At 49.0% G+C, this 21,926-nt stretch overlaps 8 protein-coding genes across 8 annotated transcripts; 7 read left to right on the top strand and 1 right to left on the bottom strand.

Annotated features, from left to right (window-relative positions):
- Positions 1–325: 325 nt before the first annotated feature.
- On the top strand, positions 326–2,725 carry J7337_006525 (uncharacterized protein; the record flags this gene model as incomplete). Its single annotated transcript, XM_044824187.1, has 3 exons — positions 326–347; positions 527–2,571; positions 2,633–2,725. The coding sequence occupies 3 exons, from the start codon at positions 326–328 to the stop codon at positions 2,723–2,725; spliced, it is 2,160 nt and encodes a 719-aa protein (XP_044679844.1).
- A 362-nt stretch (positions 2,726–3,087) lies between these two features.
- Positions 3,088–3,912, top strand: J7337_006524 (uncharacterized protein; the record flags this gene model as incomplete). The annotated part of the gene is made up of 1 exon (XM_044824186.1): positions 3,088–3,912. The coding sequence occupies one exon, from the start codon at positions 3,088–3,090 to the stop codon at positions 3,910–3,912; it is 825 nt and encodes a 274-aa protein (XP_044679843.1).
- A 1,055-nt stretch (positions 3,913–4,967) lies between these two features.
- Positions 4,968–6,795, top strand: J7337_006523 (uncharacterized protein; the record flags this gene model as incomplete). Its single annotated transcript, XM_044824185.1, has 2 exons — positions 4,968–5,133; positions 5,180–6,795. The coding sequence occupies 2 exons, from the start codon at positions 4,968–4,970 to the stop codon at positions 6,793–6,795; spliced, it is 1,782 nt and encodes a 593-aa protein (XP_044679842.1).
- Positions 6,796–7,014: 219 nt separating this feature from the next.
- On the top strand, positions 7,015–8,259 carry J7337_006522 (uncharacterized protein; the record flags this gene model as incomplete). Its single annotated transcript, XM_044824184.1, has 1 exon — positions 7,015–8,259. One exon carries the CDS (start codon positions 7,015–7,017, stop codon positions 8,257–8,259), a length of 1,245 nt encoding a protein of 414 aa, XP_044679841.1.
- A 184-nt stretch (positions 8,260–8,443) lies between these two features.
- J7337_006521 (uncharacterized protein) lies at positions 8,444–9,105 on the bottom strand (the record flags this gene model as incomplete). The annotated part of the gene is made up of 2 exons (XM_044824183.1): positions 8,444–8,970; positions 9,018–9,105. The coding sequence occupies 2 exons, from the start codon at positions 9,103–9,105 to the stop codon at positions 8,444–8,446; spliced, it is 615 nt and encodes a 204-aa protein (XP_044679840.1).
- A 5,179-nt stretch (positions 9,106–14,284) lies between these two features.
- J7337_006520 (uncharacterized protein) lies at positions 14,285–15,310 on the top strand (the record flags this gene model as incomplete). The annotated part of the gene is made up of 3 exons (XM_044824182.1): positions 14,285–14,848; positions 14,895–15,068; positions 15,119–15,310. The coding sequence occupies 3 exons, from the start codon at positions 14,285–14,287 to the stop codon at positions 15,308–15,310; spliced, it is 930 nt and encodes a 309-aa protein (XP_044679839.1).
- A 752-nt stretch (positions 15,311–16,062) lies between these two features.
- J7337_006519 (uncharacterized protein) lies at positions 16,063–18,847 on the top strand (the record flags this gene model as incomplete). The annotated part of the gene is made up of 4 exons (XM_044824181.1): positions 16,063–16,629; positions 16,675–16,997; positions 17,042–17,211; positions 17,262–18,847. The coding sequence occupies 4 exons, from the start codon at positions 16,063–16,065 to the stop codon at positions 18,845–18,847; spliced, it is 2,646 nt and encodes an 881-aa protein (XP_044679838.1).
- Positions 18,848–20,678: 1,831 nt separating this feature from the next.
- Positions 20,679–21,802, top strand: J7337_006518 (uncharacterized protein; the record flags this gene model as incomplete). Its single annotated transcript, XM_044824180.1, has 2 exons — positions 20,679–20,854; positions 20,908–21,802. 2 exons carry the CDS (start codon positions 20,679–20,681, stop codon positions 21,800–21,802), a joined length of 1,071 nt encoding a protein of 356 aa, XP_044679837.1.
- Between the last annotated feature and the right edge of the window lie 124 nt (positions 21,803–21,926).

Below are 21,926 nucleotides of genomic sequence, written 5' to 3'. Positions count from 1 at the left end.
AATTGACTTACATCTTGTCGATATAGCTAAACCGCCAATGGCCGTCGTCAATAGCTGTCCCAGAACAGGCGATGCAGAAAAGTCGCGATATTCGGATAAATGTAGGTGCGAAAGAAGGCGGGATTGTGGACCGAAGACCGGCCCCACATTGAAACATTTCAGCCTCGTGCCTGGATGCCTCAACACGGTTTGCGCCAGCATAAAGAACCGCGAAACAACATCCAAAAACAATTCCATCGTTATCTTGACGTGAATAGTTTACTCAAAAGTCTTACGCGACCATCCTCATCCTCGTTCCTCCGCGCGTGCACGCGACGGCGCCACTATGGCGTATAATCCTTATGGCAGTATGTTTCCCTTGAATCAGTATCAACAGAGCTAACTTGAGTAGACAATCCTTACGGCGCGCCTCCTGCGTATGGGGGATATCCCGGATCAAACAATGCCCCTCCAGGAATGGCTCCTCCACCTGGTCTAGGTGCGCAAGCTCTGCCTTACACCCACTACCCTTCTAACATGTTTCCAGGACCTCCTCCAGGCATGTCTTCTGCTCCGGGAATGGCACCTCCAGGTGTCCAGCAGTCTAGCGCCCAGCAAGCTAATCGTCCAAGCGGCCTTCCACCCAACTTTCAAGCGCCTGCCAACATGCCCAACATCAACTTCAACGCCCCCGTGATCCGGCTCGGTACATCGCAGCAGGGCAAACCCGGTACCCCCACCGCGGGCGGTCGTGATATGCCCATGCCCAGCGGTGGACGTCCTGGCTTGGGGATGGACCGAGGAGGTGATCGAGACCGAGGCGCTAGGGAAGTAACACAGGTACTTGTTCCCCCGACGAACGAGGAGAAGCTCCGAACGATCTTCATAAACGAGATTCCCGAAGGCTTAGGCGGCGACGAGGGGATCCTACGACTTCTGGGCGCTTGCGGAAAGCTGCGAAAGTGGGATTCTGAAGCGAGTGTCACAGAAGACCATAAAGGCGTTAAGTTTGGTTTCGCTCTTTTTGAGGACCCTTGGTCGCTGAGTACTGCAGTCAAACTTCTCCACGAGCAACAAGTCGAAGTTCCCGTCAAGCGACAACCGGTGGCCGTAGATGCACCCAAAGACGATTCGTACGAGGGTATCGACAAGACGAAGCTCAAAGTTATGGTCGATGAGAGTTCGCTCAAGTACCTGGAGTCCTACGAAGAGAGTCAAGACGGTGCTATCGGATCGGAGAAGCTCGAGGCGGCCAAGTCAGCGCTCAAGGACGTTGTTCACGATTTGTTCTACCCCAAGACCAACACAACAAATGAGGATGTCACAATGGGCAACACCGAGTCTGGCGAGAATGTCGAAGTGGTGAATATTCCTTTGGCTCAAGAGGACGAACTCGCAGATATTCCAGCTGAGATGAGGGAAGTAGTGTCACAAGAAATCGCTGCTTTCCGAGAGCGCAGCAATCAACGAGATCTGGAGCGATTGAGAAAGGAAGAAGAGATGGAGGAGATGGAGCGACGACGGAATGGACCAGCCCGACACTCTCGACTCGATTCACCACCAGCTACCAACAACATTCCTCTTGGCCCAAGAGGCAGCATAGCAAATGCGCCATCAGGACCTAAGGGGCAGAATGGACAGCGAGTTGCCTTTGTGAATGGAGGTATTTCAAACACAGACCTTTCAATTCACCAAGAAGATGACGACACAGATGCCAGTGATGGAGAACTGTACCGACGGTACAAGTCCAAGAAGGACGAGGAGGACGAGAAGGCATACCTTGAGGCCGAGCGCAAGTGGAGCAACAGAGAACGATCAAGGCAAGCAGCAATAGATCGAGAGCGTGAGCGAGAACGTCAAGATGCAGAGTCATTCGAACAACGAAAGCAAGAGCAGCTTGAGCGAGAAAAGGCATGGGATGATGAGAAAGAGGCAAGTCGCAAGACACATCCTTACTACCGCGATCACAGCGGCTGGGCTCGCAAGAGAGCTGGTGATCGTGCAGATGAAGAAGCACGAGACGAAGCAGACAGAAGGGCAGAGCACGATGAACAGCGTCGTGAAAAGGCTGAGATGGAGCGTGCACGCGGCATGGCCGACTCGTTCCTCGACAAGCAGGCCGAAGAGATGGACCAGCGACAAGCACCCGCTGCTGCACCCCAGCCGTTCAAGTTATCCCTCGGAGCCGCAGCTCAGAAGGCTCAGGCATCCAGGGCAGCACCACAACGGCGCACAATCGCAGAGGTGGAGGGTCTCCTGGACGACGAGGAAGCAGATACTTCTACAAAGCGACAACTGGTACCTATCCAATTCGAGCCTTCTTCTGCTACAGCGCATATGACGGAGGAGGAAATCTCACAGGCTGTCCGATCCCTGGCCCAGGAGATCCCATCGGACAAGGATGGCTTGTGGGGATGGCAGGTTAAGTGGGAGTTTATGGATGACGCAGTGGTCAAGGACAAGCTCCGACCATTCGTGGAGAAGAAGATTGTCGAGTATCTCGGTGTGCAAGAGGAGATGCTGGTCGAAGCAGTGGAGGAACATCTTCGCGCTCACGGTACAGCAGCCGCTCTAGTGGAAGAGCTAGAAGGAGTACGTTTCCTTTTCCCCCAGTTTATGTCTTGTGATCAAATTACTAACTGACGTTTCACAGGCACTCGATGATGAGGCGGAGGATCTTGTCAAGAAGCTCTGGCGTATGGTGATCTTTTTCACTGAGAGCGAGAAGCGTGGACTACCGGCGTGATGGGGGGGATATGCTTAAAATGTACTATTATTATAATTCGATGGGGTTGCAATACCAGTGAAACTTGGTGAGGGCGTTTTGAGAGCTGTGGGAATATACAATGAGTCTACAGTAACTTACTTGGTATGTAGCAATGTCTCTGTCTCTGTCAGACTGTCTCTGGTGTTAATGAGGGGGATCGTCGGCGCGTTGCCATTGTTGGGGGAGCTTCCGAGGTGCCGAGGTTCCCCACACTGAGCTTACCGTGGTCCTGGAGCTTGTATCCGTGGTTAGTGATGTAAATAAGAGGTCGAGCTCCTTATTATCAATCATCCAGACTGTTCCAACGTCAGTAAATCACATCAAGCATAGTAGCAATCATCATGTCAAAGTCACTCAATCCCCCAAAGGTACCTCACGTCGCCGTCTCATTTCCCCACCCTCACGTCGTTCTCGTCACCATCAACCGACCAGAACATCTCAATGCCCTCCAGCGCCAGATGAGCATTGATCTCGACCGTCTTTGGAGATGGTACGACAACGAGCCGTCACTGCGCTGCGCCATCTTAACAGGCACCGGACGCGCATTCTGTGCTGGCGCAGATCTCAAAGAATGGAACGTCAAGAACTCAGAGGGAAATGTTAAGAACGTTGAGAGGTGGGCAGAGAATGGCTTCGGAGGCTTGAGTAACCGCCATGGAAAGAAGCCCGTCATCGCGGCAGTCAATGGTCTCTGTCTCGGCGGTGGAATGGAAATGGCACTCAACGTCGACATGGTCATCGCCAGCGAAACCGCCAAATTCGGTCTCCCAGAAGTGAAGCGCGGCGTGGTCGCCATCGCCGGTGCCCTACCGCGTCTTATCAGGACGGTAGGACGACAACGGGCATCAGAAGTAGCGATGCTAGGACGCATGTACAGCGCACAGCAGTTCCTCGACTGGGGTATTGTGAACAAGGTTGTCAAGCTGGAGGATGTTGTGCAAGAGGCGCTCAAGTGGGCTGTTGAGATGTCAGGTAATTCGCCCGACTCGATTATTGTGACGCGCGAGGGTCTTCTGGGAGGGTGGGAAGCTGAGGGGCCGAGGGAGAGCACCAACAGGATTGATGGGGGGATTTATAAGGGTATGGAAGGCGGTGATAATATGAAGGAGGGTGTCTTGAGTTTTGTCGAGAAGAGGAATGCTGTTTGGAAGGACAGTAAGCTGTAGGGTCACTGCGAGTGTTGCCAGAATCAGTAGAGCAATTGATCTTCATAGAGCTGAATGCTGTTCAGAATTGGGCTGCCACCAACGTCGATGGCTCGTTGGTGTCTCAGCTTCCAAATCATTATCAATTCACCAATTCCCACGCTTGTTTGCGGATTTCCGTCCGTCCAGGCCATCCTAGGGACGGCCCTTGATAGCGGGCTGATAGCTTCCGCGCTGGAGCAATTCATTCTCCGATTGGCATGCGCTCTGACTCCTACCAAGAAGAACCAGGGATGTCGATCGACAGCAAAAAAATCTCTCGGGCAGCCACATCTAATAGATCATCCTGCAAATCTCCCAAACGAGGTTCTCAGCTCGACGCTGGCAATCTGTATGTCTCCCAAAATGAGATAGTGGTGTACCAACTTCACAGCTATCGGTAATTGATGACGATCAGCGAATTCTGGTTGGTGAGAGCCTGAGAGGTGCACCCCCAGATGCAAGGATGTCCTAGTGGAGTTGGCACGGTGAAAGCTCCATCTTGGTTCGACCATGGTCTCTTGTTGAGCTCCTCAAATGTCTTGGGCTGAATGCACAAGCCAGTGAGAGACAAGCGGCCCCTTTAGAGGGTATCGCGGTGGTAGAGATCGCCGGGAGAGATCAAATCGCCAGCCTGGAAACACCCACTACCTGTTCGCTGGCGCCGCCATCTAAGACATTAAGCCGCTGTCGCATCTTGTTCTTGTTGTACCGCCGCAGGTAGCTGCGGGGATGCATACCGGAATTATTGTATTGTGCACCGCTTGGCTGATCTTTGACCGAAACATGGTTCAGTTCGATGAGATTTGAGACAGTCCGGGCTAGTGGTCATGTCCAACATAAGAGGCTGCTCCCCAGCTGCACTCGGCTGCATTCGTGATCACCTTGTGTGATGTTACAAACCTCCGCCTGGTGTAACCGAGTGAGAGTGTGCTACAATGGATTACAGTCATCTCGCCCCGAATTCTCTGAATGAGTCTGTCAAAGGCCATCCTGAATCATCTCGAGATTTTCAGAGCAGACCTTCAACTCCAGGAATGGCACCTGACGCAGGTATCGGATATGGACGAAAGCCTCGAAAGCTTGTTCTCTGTTTCGATGGGACAGGGAACAAGTTCCATGGTGACGATAGTGACAGCAACATCCTCAAGATCTTTCGCATGCTTGACCGTCAAGCTGACGACCAGTACCACTACTACCAACGTAAGTGACCCATTCGTCGCAGTCACACTCAACTTACACAATCCAGCGGGCATCGGAACATATGTCGTCTCAGGATCACTCACTCATACCGGAATTCGAGCTCGCTTTGGCTCTTGGTATCAAAAAGCCAAAGACTCGGCCATTGGCTCTTCATTCGACCAGCATGTCGTAGGAGGCTATCGATTCCTGATGCGATTTTATAACCCCGGCGATGAGATCTACATGTTTGGCTTTAGTCGAGGAGCATATATCGCACGTTTCCTTGCTGAAATGCTCGACTATATCGGTCTCTTATCGCACGGCAATGAGGAAATGGTCAAGTTCGCGTGGAAGGCATTTGCTCAATGGCAAGGTCGTGAGCAAATTCCTGAAGACGAGGAAGACTGTGACAAGCCACCAAGCAAAGAGACCGAGGCCGCAAAGAAGAAGAGAGACGAAATGTTTCAGTTCATGAAGGGCTTTCGAGAAACATTCTCTCGCCCAGTTGGCCGTATCCGCTTCCTTGGACTGTTTGATACAGTCAATTCTGTTCCAAGGTTTGAGACAGCTTGGATGCAACGCAGCAAGTTTCCGTACACCGCACGCAGTAGTGCACGAGTAATTCGCCACGCCGTCAGTATCGACGAGAGACGAGCCAAGTTTCGTCAGGATCTCATGTATCAAGATCGGCCCAAGCAGAAGGATGACAAAGGACATCACTTTCACAAGGCGATCAATGACATCCGCGAGGAACTCAACGGGCACGATGATCGAGGCAGAAAAAGCAACCATCTCTCTCCTAACGTGAAGAGAGGTGGCCGAAAGAAGAAGGGCAACGCATACGCCCCATACCGAGCTCGCTCAAGATCGTGCAGAAGACCAAGCCAATGTGGAGATCCTGACAATTTCTCCAACCTCTCCGGCCTTGCACTCGATGAGATCGACAATATCGACGATGATGCCGCTCAGGACATTGATGAAGTGTGGTTCTCTGGTGGCCATGCTGATGTTGGTGGAGGCTGGGAAATGCTCGAGGGTAGCAAGAGTACCAGTCACATTCCCCTTGCCTGGATCGTGAGAGAAGCTCAGAAAGCTGGTCTCACGTTTGACGATGAAAAGGTCGCTGAGATGGGATGCTGTGCTGCTCATGACTGGCAAGAAGCTACAGGACGACCGCCAATTCCTGATCTTCGAGTTTCCAGCGGCAGTGGAGGTCCAGGTCGTGCACCTGATATGCCAATGGACGAAAAAGAAGACCATCCCAAGAACGATTTCCACGATATAATGCACGGCGCCTGCACAGCTCGAATCCACGACTCCCTCGAATACGGCCAAGGTCTCGGTCCCTTCGCCGTAACAGCCTGGAAAATCATGGAGTACATGCCCTTCCGTAGAATGGATCTTCAGCCCGACGGATCATGGAAGCCAATCCGCTGGCCCCTCCCAGGAGGTGAGGTCCGAGATGTACCTGATACAGTACGAGTCCATGGAAGTGTAATTCGCCGTATGAAGCTTGATGAGAATTATCGGCCTGGAAATCTCATCATTGGTGGTGGTGGTAGGGGTGTTAGAAAGGCCTCTGCTCAGCACGGTATTGGTGATTGGGAGTGTGTAGCTGATCATGGTGATCCAGTTGGTGAGATTTGGATGAGGAAGAAGAAAGATGACAGATACAGAGATTAATCATGTGAATGGATAAAGAAAGAGATATAAGTAGTCAATTAATATTTTATTTGTTGACGTTCAAGTTGTTGAGATGATCTTGAAGTTGATGCTCATGGCAAGTACAGGTGGATCACGTGAAGATCCTTTAGAGGGCCACGACACCAAATCTCCATCATGTCTTCCTTAGCGCAACAACCCTCCAACATGCGCTGAACAACACCGCATCAACTCATCGCCATGCCTCTCGTTCTCTTCCTCGGCGTCCTCGAAAATGGCATCCCCGAACAAGTCCGGCAGCACAGCCGCACAATAATCTACACCATCCTCACCCTCACCCTCCTAACCCTCCTCAAAATCTGGACATCCGGCCGCAAGAATCCCTCCCCGCGCCTCCTCCATGGCAAAGTCGTCATGATGACCGGCGGAACGTCCGGCATAGGCGCTCAAACGGCCCTCGGACTCGCAGCTCAGGGCGCGCAGCTGGTTCTGCTATCACAGGCGCCTCCGTCGGATCCCTTCCTCGTCGAGTATATCCAGGATCTGCGACAGAAGACGAATAACCAGATGATCTACACGGAACAAGTGGATTTGTCCGATTTTTACAGTATTCGGACGTTTGCGACGAAGTGGATTGATAATGCGCCGCCTCGACGGTTGGATATGATTATTCTGTGCGCTGCTACCATGACACCTCCTGGTGGAAAGAGGAGGGAGACGGAGGAGGGTATTGAGGAGACGTGGATGGTCAACTTTTTGGCCAATTTCCATTTACTCGGTATTCTAAGCCCTGCTCTTCGTGCGCAGCCCATCGATCGAGATGTTCGAGTTATTATTCCTACATGTTCATCCTACATTGGATCACCATCCCTCAAGGAGCCTGTCTCAACGGCCAACTGGAGTCCTGGCACCGCATATGCTCGCAGCAAACTCGCCATGAATGTCTTTGGCCAAGCATTCCAGAAGCACCTCGATGCCTACGAACGTCCCGACAAAGCTCCCAACAACACCCGAGTAGTCTTCGTAGACCCCGGTCTTGCTCGAACCCCTAGCACCCGCCGCTGGTTGACGCGTGGATCTCTCTGGGGACTTGCAATCTACCTCGCCGGCTACTTAGTTCCCTGGTTCCTCCTCAAGTCTCCCCACATGGCAGCCCAATCTATTCTCTACACCGCCATGGACAATGACTTTGCTCGAGGCCCTGGTGGAAAGCTCATCAAGGAGTGTATGGAGGTCGACTTTGCGCGCAAGGAAGTCAAGGATGAAGAAGTCGCCAAGAAGTTGTGGCAAGAGAGCGATGCTCTGATTGAAAAGGTCGAGAAGATTCAGGCCAAGAAGAGAGCTGCTAAAAAAGCTGCCGATGAGAAGAATGCCAAGGAGAAGACCGAAAAAGAAAAGGAGGCCGAGATCGAGGAGCTCGTGGATGCCATCAAGAAGGGCAAAGAGAAGCATAAGAAGGCTGCGGGGAAGAAGGGTAAAAAATAGTCAACGATGTACATGAACATAGACATAGACGGAGTTTGGGTATTGGTCCGGCGGTATACGGGACGTAATATGTAACACAAATGAAAGATCCAACGGCCGTAATTTTATTGCTATCCCCAACTCCGACGCTCCTCCTTATCCTTATCCGTATCCGTACACGATTATATAAAGCCATCCCTCGACGCTATTGTTGACGCTCGCCGAGAAAGTCAAAAGGTCCAGTGAACAGCAAGCTTTCCATCCCTGGGTCAACTTCGAGATCTGCCAATATGTTGGTCATCCATGTATCATCTGATTCACCTGTTATCTGAAGACTTGGCACAAGGCCAGGATCTTGAAAGGACGATGGGGTGAGTCCAATATCTGCAGTGAATTGGTTTGAAGGAGATGTCTCGGTAGATCCGAAAAGACTTCCGACTTCAGGCGATTCGACAGGACCACAACGCTCAAGATACCATCTCTCTATACGTCGAGCTCTTCTCGCCAGACCAAAGTATGGATCTGATTCACCATCCCCTGGATTCGAGTTTGAAGCAGACTCCATGCGTAGGACGATCTGACGAAGGGTGTGAGGCATGTCGAGAATACGTCGAAGATGACCAGCAGTTTGTGAGTTTTCTGGCTGTGCTGCAACAAGGTCGAGTCGTACTGATAGAGAGACTGCGCAGTACAGCATGATCCAGCCGATGTTGGGCATCGTGTCTTCGTCGCCTTGTGGGAGAAGGAGGATCACGCTTATGAGAGACTTTGCAGCAGACATGCTTTGTGAGAGCCAGTCGAGAAGTCGGCTTTGATCTGCACCTTGCTGAAGACTTTGGAAACCGTTTGGGCCGTATGAGATGCCATCCGGTGAGGGTTGGCAGATCAGGAGGTCAAGGACGTGCAACTGCAGAAGAATTGTGGCTAGGAATGTCAGAAGAGATTCCTGGACTCTGGTCAGAACAGGCACTTACGACTCTCGCTGAGCGGAAACGGCAAGGAAGATTTTGTGGACGTATATCGCTCTCTGATTCTGTGTAGCTCTGCAGGCAGCTTGTCTTGTCTTGACCCTCGTATGGCTCCTGTAGCTTCAATCACTGCGTCGTCGACCTCTTCAGTGAGTTTTTGAAGATAGATTATGTATGGGAGATGTCTGTCAGAGGGCGCAGTTCCCCCGGACAAAAGACTGTGACAGCATTCGAGGATAAATGGAGAGTATCGAAAGTGGTGCGACTTTTGCAACAATACAGCCGAACTTTTGCGTGTTAGATGTAGCTTAGAGTTTATTGTACGACATACCTTGAAGAGAGATAATAAGTTCCGGCCAGGGCTCTCATCTCATCATGCGTCATTTCACCAAACCCATGCTTGCTCTCTCGACTCAAAGCCCATAGACTTGCCACTCTCGGACGATCAAGTCTCATATCTGAGATAATACTTGCTGCAAGTGACAGGTGTTGGGTGTACCTCATCGTTCCTTGATGAAAATGCGCCCTGAATCATTAGCGACGAAGTCTGAGAAGACGTAGTACTCACCAAGCTAAATGCACCAACAGCCCTTGTAGCATATCCAAAGTTGCGAAAGGCCCTTTTATCATCCTGACAAGTACAATTTCGTTGAAGAGCTTGCCTAAATTTTGCTGAAGCTTGAGATCCTCGTGTGAGGCTGCCGCGAGAATCGCTACACACAACGTCGGTCTCTCTTGAACCAACCCCTGAATGGTTACCGACTCCGCAACGATCACAAACGGAAAATGAGGCGACATGCGCATTCTGAAGGTATCGAGAAATTCCTGTCCTTTCTCAAATGACAACAGTCCTCTGGAGAACGGGTTGTGAGATGCTTCGGTATCAATACTGGCTGGTGTCGTTGAAACACCAGGTGAAGTGTCTGTAACATTTGCTGAAGTCGCATTGGCTGAGGTCAAGGATGGTGACCTCGATCTTGTAGGACTTGCAGCTTCAAGATTTCTTGACGGCCTGAGTCAAGTTAGTGATTGTAGTTCACAAAGTACAAAATTCTCACCCAGGCCTCAAAGCCTTTCGTCGCCGAGAAGGATTAAAAACACATGTCTTGTTCAGGCGCAAACACCTATCGCATTTTCCAGACTCCTGTGATTTTTCGCATCGGATCTTGGCATGAAAACACGTCTGGCACGTCTTGAGCAGCGGAACATTTGGGTCTGATCTCGAAGCCATTGTGAATACGATTTGGACGGTTTGTTTTGATGCTAGCGTTGATGAAATTGAATCATTAAACTTCTCAACGGCGGGGAAAACGTCTCATTTAGATTCACGACTCATGGATCCTAGCTTATCCTTTTCATAGCATTGAAGTTACCTCAAAGGCGGATCTGATGATTTTCCTGTATTCACCGTGCCCGTAGGTCAAGAAATCACCAGAGATTGAGTTGTTGTGGTTGAGAAGCGGACTTGAATCTTGAATGTGGCTGTGACACTGAAGCCAGCGATCGGACTCGGGTTTGATCTCAGGGCAGTTGCAGCGGAGTTTTCTGTGTCGGTGTGGCGATGCAGGTTCAGTTCAGTGCTATATTCCGGCTTTGCAGGGTTGCATCGTCATCTCAAGAGGAACGGACTGTGGCTGGGTTTGGGTGCTCAAGTCCGTGTCCGTTCGTTCCAACACGGCACTTGAAGGAAAGGATTAATGACGGCTCGCACCGACGCACTCGTAATTGGCTTTGCTTCAGGAACGGTTTTAAGAAGGTTATGCCGAACGGATTTGATTCAGGGACGAAGCCAAGCTTGTTTCTCCACATCAGCTAAAGCTTGTGTTTAAAGCAGCCTTGTAGGGCGGAATCAGACTCCAACGTTTCCCCGCCTGACGAAGCCGTTGGTGTCATCCTCGGTGACATTTGATTTGACTGGTATAGCCAGCGTCGTGTCCTTCATTTCATTCGACACTCCTGGTCGGCCGCCCTTAAAATCAAAAATCTCAGCCTGATTATGATGGGGTCCTGAGATGAAAAGTGTCCGGCAGATAGCAGCCTCGGCAATAGAAACGGAGTGCGGACAGTCTTAACTCTGGACGAAACTCTTGTTGGTTTGATCTCCTTTAGGGTCGGTGGCTTGAATTTCTGGAAGCTGATCCAAGAAAAGATTGAACGGATCATTTTGAGGGTTAAGGTGATGCGAGAGTTGAACTTTCCACAACTTTCGAATGGTCCCTGGCGCAACTTCCCAAATTTACCCTACCATCACGGGTACTTTGGCTCACTGACCGTGCCTTCTTTTCATTCGTTTTCAACTTGCATTTCTTAACATCTTCAAGTAACTCGAGTTTGAGGATTACATCTACACTTCCAGTCACGAACAATTCTCGCAACTGTCGCACAAATTGAAAGCCCTGTCTACACTGCCCAAATCCAGCATCAATCCAAGATACTTGTTTGCGTAAGGAGACAGAGCCCGATGTCCTAAAGCTCACCAATCATCAACCCTACGTCAGCACTGCTGACGAATTCGAGTTGACAGAGTCGACATATTTTCGATCACTCCATCAGTCAAGAATGCAATAATAAGAAAAGTTGTTTTGGTCAGTGTCTTGATCAGAATCGCACAGATCTGGTGTATAACATCTGGGAATCAAGTGTTGACTGATCCACAGTTTTTGAGTCATCCTTGAGGCAGTTGCTCATAGCCGCTTTGTGATGAAACATTGACACGACATTGTTAAACACTGCTAAAGGGGACACAAAGACGTTGCAGGCCCTTCGTATCTTATGCTTCTTCCACTTCTCTGCGTCTTTCATGGTGCGGATTAAGGCTCAGTCAAACAAGATTCGCATCAGACTGCACCTCGCTGCACGTCGATTTCGCAATCACCAACATGACCAAATTGTGAGCCATCGCCCCAAGACCAGCACACTATCAGCCTAGGGGAAGAAAGAAAACTCAGGACCTTAACCTCAGTGATAAAAGTCTTTAGGCAAATTTAGTCTAAGCTTAGGGGACTCTTTGCTTAGTTTATTTTAACACCCTATATCAGGGTTCGGTGTTTTCGAGGTCAGCCAACAGCGTCCAACATTTCAACCCCCCTTGCTGCTTGTGCCTCTCTTGGCGCATTTTCAGCTGCAATATGGCGTACAGTGGTCACACTTCGAACCTGATAGGCAATTGATCCGAGAGCCTGATCCCCTAAGCCCGGCCCGTTGCGCTGTCCAGCGAGGATCTACCAATCGCCCTCTGATACTCCGAGCAAGCCCCGCGTTATCTTGAGCCGCAGCCATCGGTAGACCGAATATCTAGCAACCTGCCCGGCATGCCTGGCAGTCCCAATCATTTCCGAGGCAGACTATCACCAGGCGGAGAGAAAAACGCCCAAGGCGACCTTGCGCAATACAGAACTGAGAAAACAAAGGCTCCGTTACCAGAATCTAACCGCATTGCGCAATCGCCAATCATTTGGTTGCCACCATGAAGCACAACTCCATTGTAGCATACAAGGTACGGCTAGAGGATGTACGAAGCCACCTTCGGGCCAAGTTCAATGACCAGACCATTGAGGTCGAGGTATGTAGGTCGGGTCACTAGGAGTGGCAGTGCTTTCGTGAACCAGAAGCTGATCCACGACTGCAGCATATAGGAACCGAGTTTGTGTTCTATCTTCCAGTGACACTGACTGAAGTGGGTTGTCTTGTCGCATTTGTATATCTTGTGATGTCTCTGATCCAGCAGCTGACATCTGTAACAGGCTGAGAAAAACGAAATCTATGATCTAGCGCCATGAGCGATGCAAATGGCTATAATACATTTCTGATATATCTTTTCACAATATCGATTGTGAATCCCTACATTTTCTTCTGATTATTTACGCATATGAGCAATATTGAGTGTTCAGTTCAGGTTACATGAGGCAAGTTGTATGCGCCCTCGACTCAGCCACTTTGTATATCAGTACCGTACCTGGCCTCATACACATTGTTTATCTCTACCATCTTCATTCACACCATCCAAATACTTCACTGCCAACTTCCTTTTGAGCACAGTCAATATCGGGCATTCTTCTTCAAATTTTGCCGTTGCATATGATCTAGGCTGTGCGGATCTTGGATCCCTGTTCTGTGGAATTGAAATTCTCTTCATGGAAATAAAATAGCTTGGTCCCAAGTAATCTACGAATTCTTCAAGCACTAGCTCATTTATCAAATTGCCATACACTTTACCATGTCCTCTCAAAATAGTATCACTACTATGGAGCTGTCCGAACAGGAACGTTACTTCGACAGGATATGCGATGCTTCTTACAACTACCCTCAAAATGCTTCCAGCAGCAGAAGGAGTACCAGAGCCCAGCAAGCGGTAGCGACAACTTGGAATCGAGAAGCAGCTCGAATCTTTCACCCGAGGCCTGAAAATTCTTGTCTTAAGATCTTTGAAACCTGCGATTGCATGACTCCGTGCAACTGTCAATCACTCTCGGGTGATGTCAAGACCATAGAAGATCTCTTACTTCGTCTCCAGCCAAACAAGAAAGCCCCAAAGATGAGATATGTGTATGTTCCGTGGTCTTTACTCTGGCACAGGACTTAACAGATGCAGGTCTCTCCAATCCAGATCTTCCAAAGATCAAGTCAGATGCCCAATTACGATGTTCAAATATTTATGCACATACCAACAAATTCCGCCTTCGTTTCTGAGCTGCCTCTACTCTTTCCGGCGGTCGCACTCTGCTCAGGAGTGGTGTAACCTTCCTCAATTCAACGACGACAATACGTTGCTCTCGCCTGAGGACGATATCCTCCCTCTTGATCGAATGGGTCTCTCAGGGCGCGAAATTAGGTATTCGTTTGTCTTGAGATCCGTCGAGAGCTCCGCCTCTGTCCCAAACAGATCTTGGGGAATCCGACAGCTCGCGGTATATCATTCCTTTGACATCAAAAACGGGCAGTCGCTTTGGGTAACCTGCAAGGGGAACTCACTGAACGAGGAGTTGTTCCAAGAAGCTTTGGCTGAGAATAAATCTCTTCGATCAAGCGTTCTTGAATCTGTTTCACAGGCGTTTTCGTCTTCGCTTGAGATTCTCACTATGCTGATTGATTGGTGCGATGACGATTGGATATTTTACATCAACGAACTCTTTGATGGAATCAAACCACTTGTTGACAAAGCGAGAACTCCTGCCATAAAAGACGAGTCGGCCCTTACCAAAGACGTGAAAATCATAACTGGTCTGGCTGAATCTCCTTCGAAAAAGCTCTCTCATATGACAAGTCTCGAGTCTGGGACAACCCGCAGTCAAAGCAATGAAAAAGAGGATCCGTGGGGTGATCTTAACGAACGAGTTAAAAGACTCGAGAGACTTGAGGTGTTTTCTTTTGACGAGCTACAGAAACTACAACAGGGCTTGGAGACGATCCAGGAAGCGCTCCTGGTTCTCAAGTTAAACAACCAAGTCATCAGACAGATCCGCGAGCACTACCAATGTCTTATGACTCAGTATCGGCTTCCCGCTCTAAAAGAGATCAAGAAAGGTTGCGAGGATTCGTTTCTTCGATATTGTCGGCACTCTCGAAATATTGAGGCCAATATAGACGCCCATCAGGCGCAGCTCAATGCGCTGCTATTGCTCGTCAAAGAGAGCAAAGAAATGGTAATTCACGTTTCAATACTGAGAGATTCAAGACTGACTTCCTTAGTATAATACCATTCTCCAATACAAAACCATTCAGATCAATAAGATCTATGCCGAGAGCGCTCACTTGTCGACTCGGAATATGGAGAATATCGCCAGCAAGACCAAGCAAGAGACGAGCTCGATGCATATCATCACTTTTGTGACTCTGATTTTCCTCCCTGGAACATTCATGGCTGTACGTCACTGTGTCCTTGGAAATTTTGTAACAACTAATTTTGCTGGCAGTCTTTCTTTCAAAGCGGTATCCTTGAATGGCCTCAAGTGGGCGCAAAGGCGCCATGGAGACTGAACAAGGAGATTTTCTCTCTATTTTTTGGTCTTTCCGCCACTATCACGATCGTCACCATTGCTATTTGGATGATCATTCTTTTCATGCTGCGCAGGCCGCAAAGCGAAAGAGTCAAACAAGCATCTTAGAGGAACACAGCACAACCTATGATGTCAATTTCATGTCTTTTTCTACCATTTATTCCTATCTATACTTTTTATAGACAATAGATTTCAGCACGAGTCATGAGCTCGTGAACAAGATCTATCTCAACAATTATTGCACAAAGCAGGATATGCCTAATGATGTTGATTCATGTCCGTGTGAGATTATTTGTTAGGCTGCAGCCTGGTTCCCCGCGCCGATGGGCATGTCACACCATCTCCTGTACTCTCACCCTCTTGTGAGACTCTGCCATCTGGTCTCGAACAAACCTCCCCATGATAAACTTTATCCGCCATGTTCCATCTCAGCCACTTTCAAGGTATAGGTCTTCGGTTCAGAGATCCAAATCATACGAGAAGGCAGACAACGGGTGGCTTTGCTTTTCAAGGCATCCCCGACACAGCCTACTTGGCCAGATAGTGGTGGGCATGATACAATGTTGCAGAGGAGAGCCTTACTGCATATGCGCACCCTTCCTAACCAATCTGGAAAGACGATGACCCGAATTGGCAAGAATTGGAAAAGGCATTGTTGGAGAAGATCGTACATGCCTTTTATGCGAGCTACTTTCCCGCGACCTTAAATAATTTATCAGAAAAGACCTCCACCACTTTTACCATCCATCACCATCACCAGATTCCCCTCTTCTGCAATCTGAATTGTACAGAATTGAACCAGAAAGATTGCTATTTTCTTTGTCGCATCGGACTCTCGTGGTCCTCCTTAAGTATTTACCATGTCCAATCCCCGGAAACGACCGCGTGACGAGCGCAATGAGGAGTTCATACGATATGTGCGGCAGGTATCGCAACCGGGCCTGGACGGAAACGGCGTTGTTACTATGTTCATGAGCCCTGCAGTTACGGCCGGATGGTGGAAGAAAAGTGGCCAGCGAAGATTATCTCGAGCGATCGATCGCAACATCCACGCTCTTCCTACGACGATTGAGAATGGCTACTTGAACATCTTCTCCATTCTGGTGTACATCAGCAGGACATACCTCATCAACAACTTCACCTCCAATGGTTACCAGGACCTGCAACTTCCCTTACTCAATCCGCGATATTTCGGCGATGATCCTGCACTTGTCGACGACATGAAGGAGTTTTGCGATAACCAATGGATGTTCTGTCCTCTAATATTCTCGCGACATACCCCCATGGATAAGCGATACATCGATGCTCGGCAAATATTACCTATCAAACCGACTTTCACGATAACAACTGATTCGAACTACTCCAAGTCAATTATTAGAGTTGTGACCTTGTACCCTGAATGCTTCGATCACGAATGGAGTCCGACGGTGAGTTGCCTCCTCCGCATCTCCCACACCAACTAACTTGAGCAGGGTACCGTTGTCTTTAAAGAGTACCGCACACGCGAGAGAGAAACTTTGCGAGATGCATGGACCAAGGAATACAACGCATTCGCCGCGATCGAGTCTTGCGATTACATTGTTAAATATCTTGGTTCATTTGAGCAGAACAATCGCTGTTTCATGATCTTGGAGCATGCGACTGAAGGTAGCCTTCTCGAATTGTTCAAGCGCAACGAAAGACCAATCACTGAAGAAGAACGGCGGTATTTCTTATATGGCTTGATGGGTCTTACCAAAGCCATCGACAAGATACAAAACCTTGGAGGCGGCCCTAGGAATCAACGAACAGGGTTGTACGTGACACTCCCAATTTTCTTGATCGTTACTAATGTCGTAGTGCTCATCGTGATATCAAGCCTGCCAACATCTTGGTATTCCCTGGTCAAGATGGGCGGTACTCGTGTGGCTTCCGAATGAAGCTTGCTGATTTCGACACTGCGACACCTGATCGACCAATAGATGAGGATGAATCCAGTTTCCAAGATAATGACGGAAACAGGACATATTGTAACTACTCTCCTCTCACAGTATTGGATTGCGTTAACAAGTTACGACAGGCTCTCCCGAAGCAACCAGGCTCTACAGGGACCAGGAGAAGGGTTTCATGCAGGTTCCAGTTGCCTCCGATGTCTGGTCTCTTGGTTGTGTCATCAGCGAAGCAATTGTCTGGGTTGCTGGCGGGACGGCTGCCCTTGACGAAGCTGCCAGCGATCGCAGAATGGAGATACTGACACATTGGCCACTTCTTGCCGATGGCAGCTTTGGCGAATGTTTCCACAACAGTTCCACAGCGCTTACTTGTGTTGGGAAATCACATGCAGCTGCGCTCGATGCGCTACAAGGTCCCATTTTCCTCTCACGGAATGTGTGCAGACTTGTCGAGCATCGGATGCTGGTACCATATCGAGACAGGCAACCCCCCATGTCTATCTGGAAAACCTTTGAGACAAATTACCAGGAAATCTTTGACCCTATTCCTCCTTTAGGTCGTCATAGCCCGCCTCTCTTATCTCATCCCGGGTTCCACAACACTCCGATACTCACTCAGTCACCGACCGAGCCTTTGTTTCAGCCAGGCCGATCTCCTCACCAGCGGCCGTCCTCCCATTCAGGACCTTTGCACCAGATCAGTATGGCCTTAAATCGCCCCGATATACACCAGCGAGACCCCCTTGGTATCAATACTCGAATGGTTTCGAATAACGGAACCCCAATCGATCGCCACATATCAGCTCAATGGAGCCGCAATGGATTCCAGGCTATATCTGAGCTGGAAGGCAAATCTTCCCCTGTGTCAGCGGTATCTACCAAGGAGTTCAATCTTGGAGACACGCTGGGGTCTCCAACACATCCTAGCATCTCATTTCCTGCTCAAGATAATCATTACCATTCGATCCCCGACGCCAACAGCCCTGCCAAGACATCTGTCAACATTAACAGACTCACTCCACAGAAACAGAATGAAATGGGTATGTATGGGTACCTCACTGTCGACGACGTTGTCAGTCATCGCAAGAAGAATGGTAAAAGGGAGTCATTGGAGGGCTACGAAAAGCACCGCAATCGGATGGGAAATCGGCGGTATCTCTTTATAATAGACGATTCTGAGACGATGCGTGATAGGGAGCGCGAGGTACTTAAAGTGTTGGAGGTTTTGGTATGGCTCGTCTGGAAGATCGATCAATCTGGTCCAGAAATCCGCTTCACTTCGAAACCAGACAAGAAATTCCCGATAGAACGCCGACCTCGGGTTCTTCTCAAGATGGAGTTGATGAGAAACGCTCTGGACAAGTTCATCAACCCAGTACGGCACTGGCTCAGTGGTAACGACGCTGAAACCCTCTGCAATATGAAGCACTCATTCAATCAGATATTTTCAGATGCTAACATGGTCGATCCCAAACGTCCAACGAGCGTTATTATCTTGACAGATGGTATATGGGAGAAAGGTGACTCACGTGAAGAGAAAGGTGTCGAGGCCTGTATAACGAAGATTATCAAGCGAATGGAAGATAAGGGCATTGGTGACACTGCTTTCACCTTTCAGTTTGTGAGCTTTGGTAATGATCCAGTTGGTCTTGGCCGGCTGAAATATCTGGACGACGATGCCCTCTACGGAGGGGATGAGGATAACCGGACGTAAGTGCTTGTCAGGGTGTGAAAGATCGAGGCTGACTTTGACAGTGATATTGTCGACCATAAGAGTTCTGAATCGAATGTCTGGGCAATACTCACGGGGTCGGTGAGTCCAGGTAATGATAAGATCTCGGCGAGTCCATCAATTGAGAGGCCGTCGTATTCTCAGGGAGAATGAGCGATGATTTATCTATATTTGATGCGGGTTTTGGGGATACTGGAGTTATATGATGAACCTTTAAATGGCGGCACTTAGATTTGGTTTATATAAATACCCATATACTGTACTTCACTCTTGGAATATAGGATCTATTATTGAACTTGTTTTATTTTTAACGCTGGGATGATAGACGAAACAAGCTATACTTGTACAGTTCTAGCGCATTCTCATGTTTCCCTTCCTGGCTTTTAGGCAGTCTGGGATTGGATGGTGTCGTTAGTTCAGTGGCTTCGCTTGGTTGGCGGAGTGTTACCCTATACCATAGGAGATCAACACTTTAGCGAACGGACTGCATGTGAATAATGGTTGAAGAGAGTGGCAAAAAGGTAAAACTAGTCACTGGTATCTGATTCTTGTCTTGAAATTAATTTGGGACGTTGTGTGGTTTTTGCTGATGTTTTCTTACATCCCACGATTGAGGGATCCTACTAGAAAATTAGCATGGCGAAGAGAACATGACCGAAAGTTCAAGTTGATGCCAGGTATCAGCCGAGGGACAGTTCTAGATTGAATAGAGAGCTACCCAGTGAAAATATCTCAGAAAGTTTACCTACAGGACTCTCTGGTAATATTAGACAAACTGGCGAGTAAACCTGCCTCAGCTAGACATAGCCTCAATGACTTTCACGTATCCCCACTGTGTCAAAGGATGAACCAAAAAGTAACATTGGAGCGGCTGTGCAGTAAACTACCTAAACGAAGAGCTTTAAACGGCTAATTTAGGGTTTCCGTTTATGAATATTACTTGAAATGGATACATTTCGTCTCGTAGCGACAGAAGTACCTAGTATTGGCATGAGCTGTTCCCTTGATAGCTTCGCCAAGGACATAGCATAGGACTTCCTACTCGATTGACGGTAAATGGTCTGAGGAGTGTAACGTAGAACCGGGGGTTTGTATCAGATGAAATGCTGGACTCGCCCGGCTGTTATGCTACAAGAAGGCCTCGGTGCTTCAAGGGGCTTTTCGGCGGCCCGGTCTTGGTCAATGAGGATGCGGTCGTACAGGCGGTCATGGGTTTTCTCTTTCTCTTGACTTTGTATCAGCCATTATTTGAGATATTGTATTCTCAGTAAGGTGTCAAACCGTTCAGTGCTACATAAAAATGAAACTGACTTACCCATCTGCACCTGGCTTCACTAAAAGTTTGTTTATGTGGCATTGGCCAAGTGCTATAGCCCTAAACAGTCACGTAAACTGCAGTTTATAGTATTGAAATAATAAAATATTGTTGATCAAGCTCTATCCATGCATTTCTACAATATGTCCGATGTTGGCTAACGCGGAATACAGCAGATGGACAGAGCTCGTTCTATGGACACAGTATCCCGAAGCTCTCGCCGAGCCTCACAGAAACTCAATTCATAAAAGAAATCCCAGTTTACTCAAAACTCATGTAAGAATACAATTAAGACTTCAGCTGGCCAAAAGAATCACAGCAGTTGGAAGACCAGCCAAGACGTTTCATCCCCTGATCATATCCGGGGACGGGCGCTAACCCCCGAAAGACCCAAGCGCCAAAAGCTAAGGCAAGCTACCTTTCATCACGTCCCCTCCACTCCAACTTTCCAACCCTCCATCATCACCATCACCAACACCAATCCCAAACCCTCACATCATGGCCTCCTACATCGACACCTCCCTCGCCGAGGCCCAGCCCGCCCCCGAACTCCTCGGCGAAGTCAAGAAGCCCAAGAAGAAAAAGGTCCTGCTCATGGGAAAGTCTGGCTCCGGCAAGTCAAGCATGAGGAGTATTATCTTTAGCAACTACATTGCCCGCGATACACGAAGACTGTAAGTTTTCCCCTCTACCTCACTCTGTCTTGGGGTTAAAGCTGATTATGTAGGGGCGCAACTATCGATATCGATCTTTCGCACGTCAAGTTCCTCGGAAACCTCACCCTCAACCTCTGGGACTGCGGTGGTCAAGAGGCCTTTATGGAGAACTATCTCTCCCAGCAGCGCGTGCATGTCTTTTCCAACGTCGGCGTGCTGATTTACGTCTTCGACATTGAATCCCGCGACGTCGACCGTGATCTCGCAACCTACGTCTCCATCCTCTCTGCTCTACTTCAATATTCGCCCGCCGCAAAGATTTATATCCTCATTCACAAGATGGATCTCGTCGTACCTACGGCACGAGAGTCCGTTTACGACGAGCGCATTCGGGTTGTGCGACAAAAGACGTTTGAGTATGCGAATTCAGTCGGTATTTCTACATCGTCGATTGAGCTCACGCCTTTTGCGACGTCGATTTGGGATCAGAGCTTGTATAAAGCTTGGGCGTCGATTATCCACGACCTCGTGCCTAACCTCTCCGTCATTGAGCGAAATCTCGCAAACCTAGGTCTCGCCATCGAAGCTGAAGAGTTACTACTATTCGAGCGCACATCATTCCTCGCCGTATCATCCTGGACATCATCTGAAGGACAACGAAACCCAACTGAGGATCGACTAGAGCGCATGTCCAACATCATGAAGCATTTCAAGCAGAGTATTTCCCGCTTCACCGGTACGCCGCGCAACGCCGAGCAGTTCATCCGCATGGAGCACAAGGCCGGCAATCGATTCAGTCTGTTTATTCTCAAGTTCACGACAAACACGTATCTCATGGTTGTTCTCCCACCTGGAGAAGCTCGGTTCAACGCTGCCATGCTCAATTGTCAGATCGCTATTGAGCACTTCAGATTTCTGGATGGCCCCGCAACACCAGCTCCCAACACCGCCACTGCTGCCGCCTAAACTGACACGACCACATAGATCGGAGTTATCACGGCGTATGGCTTGTTATTCGGCGTTAGGTGTTGAGATACCACTCTAGGTGATATTTTGAGTATCAATTACATATATGCATACATGGCTCAGT

This window comes from Fusarium musae, chromosome 5, assembly GCF_019915245.1.
Source record: "Fusarium musae strain F31 chromosome 5, whole genome shotgun sequence".
NCBI classification, from domain to species: domain Eukaryota; kingdom Fungi; phylum Ascomycota; class Sordariomycetes; order Hypocreales; family Nectriaceae; genus Fusarium; species Fusarium musae.
This window is presented reverse-complemented; position numbering and strand designations above follow the sequence as displayed.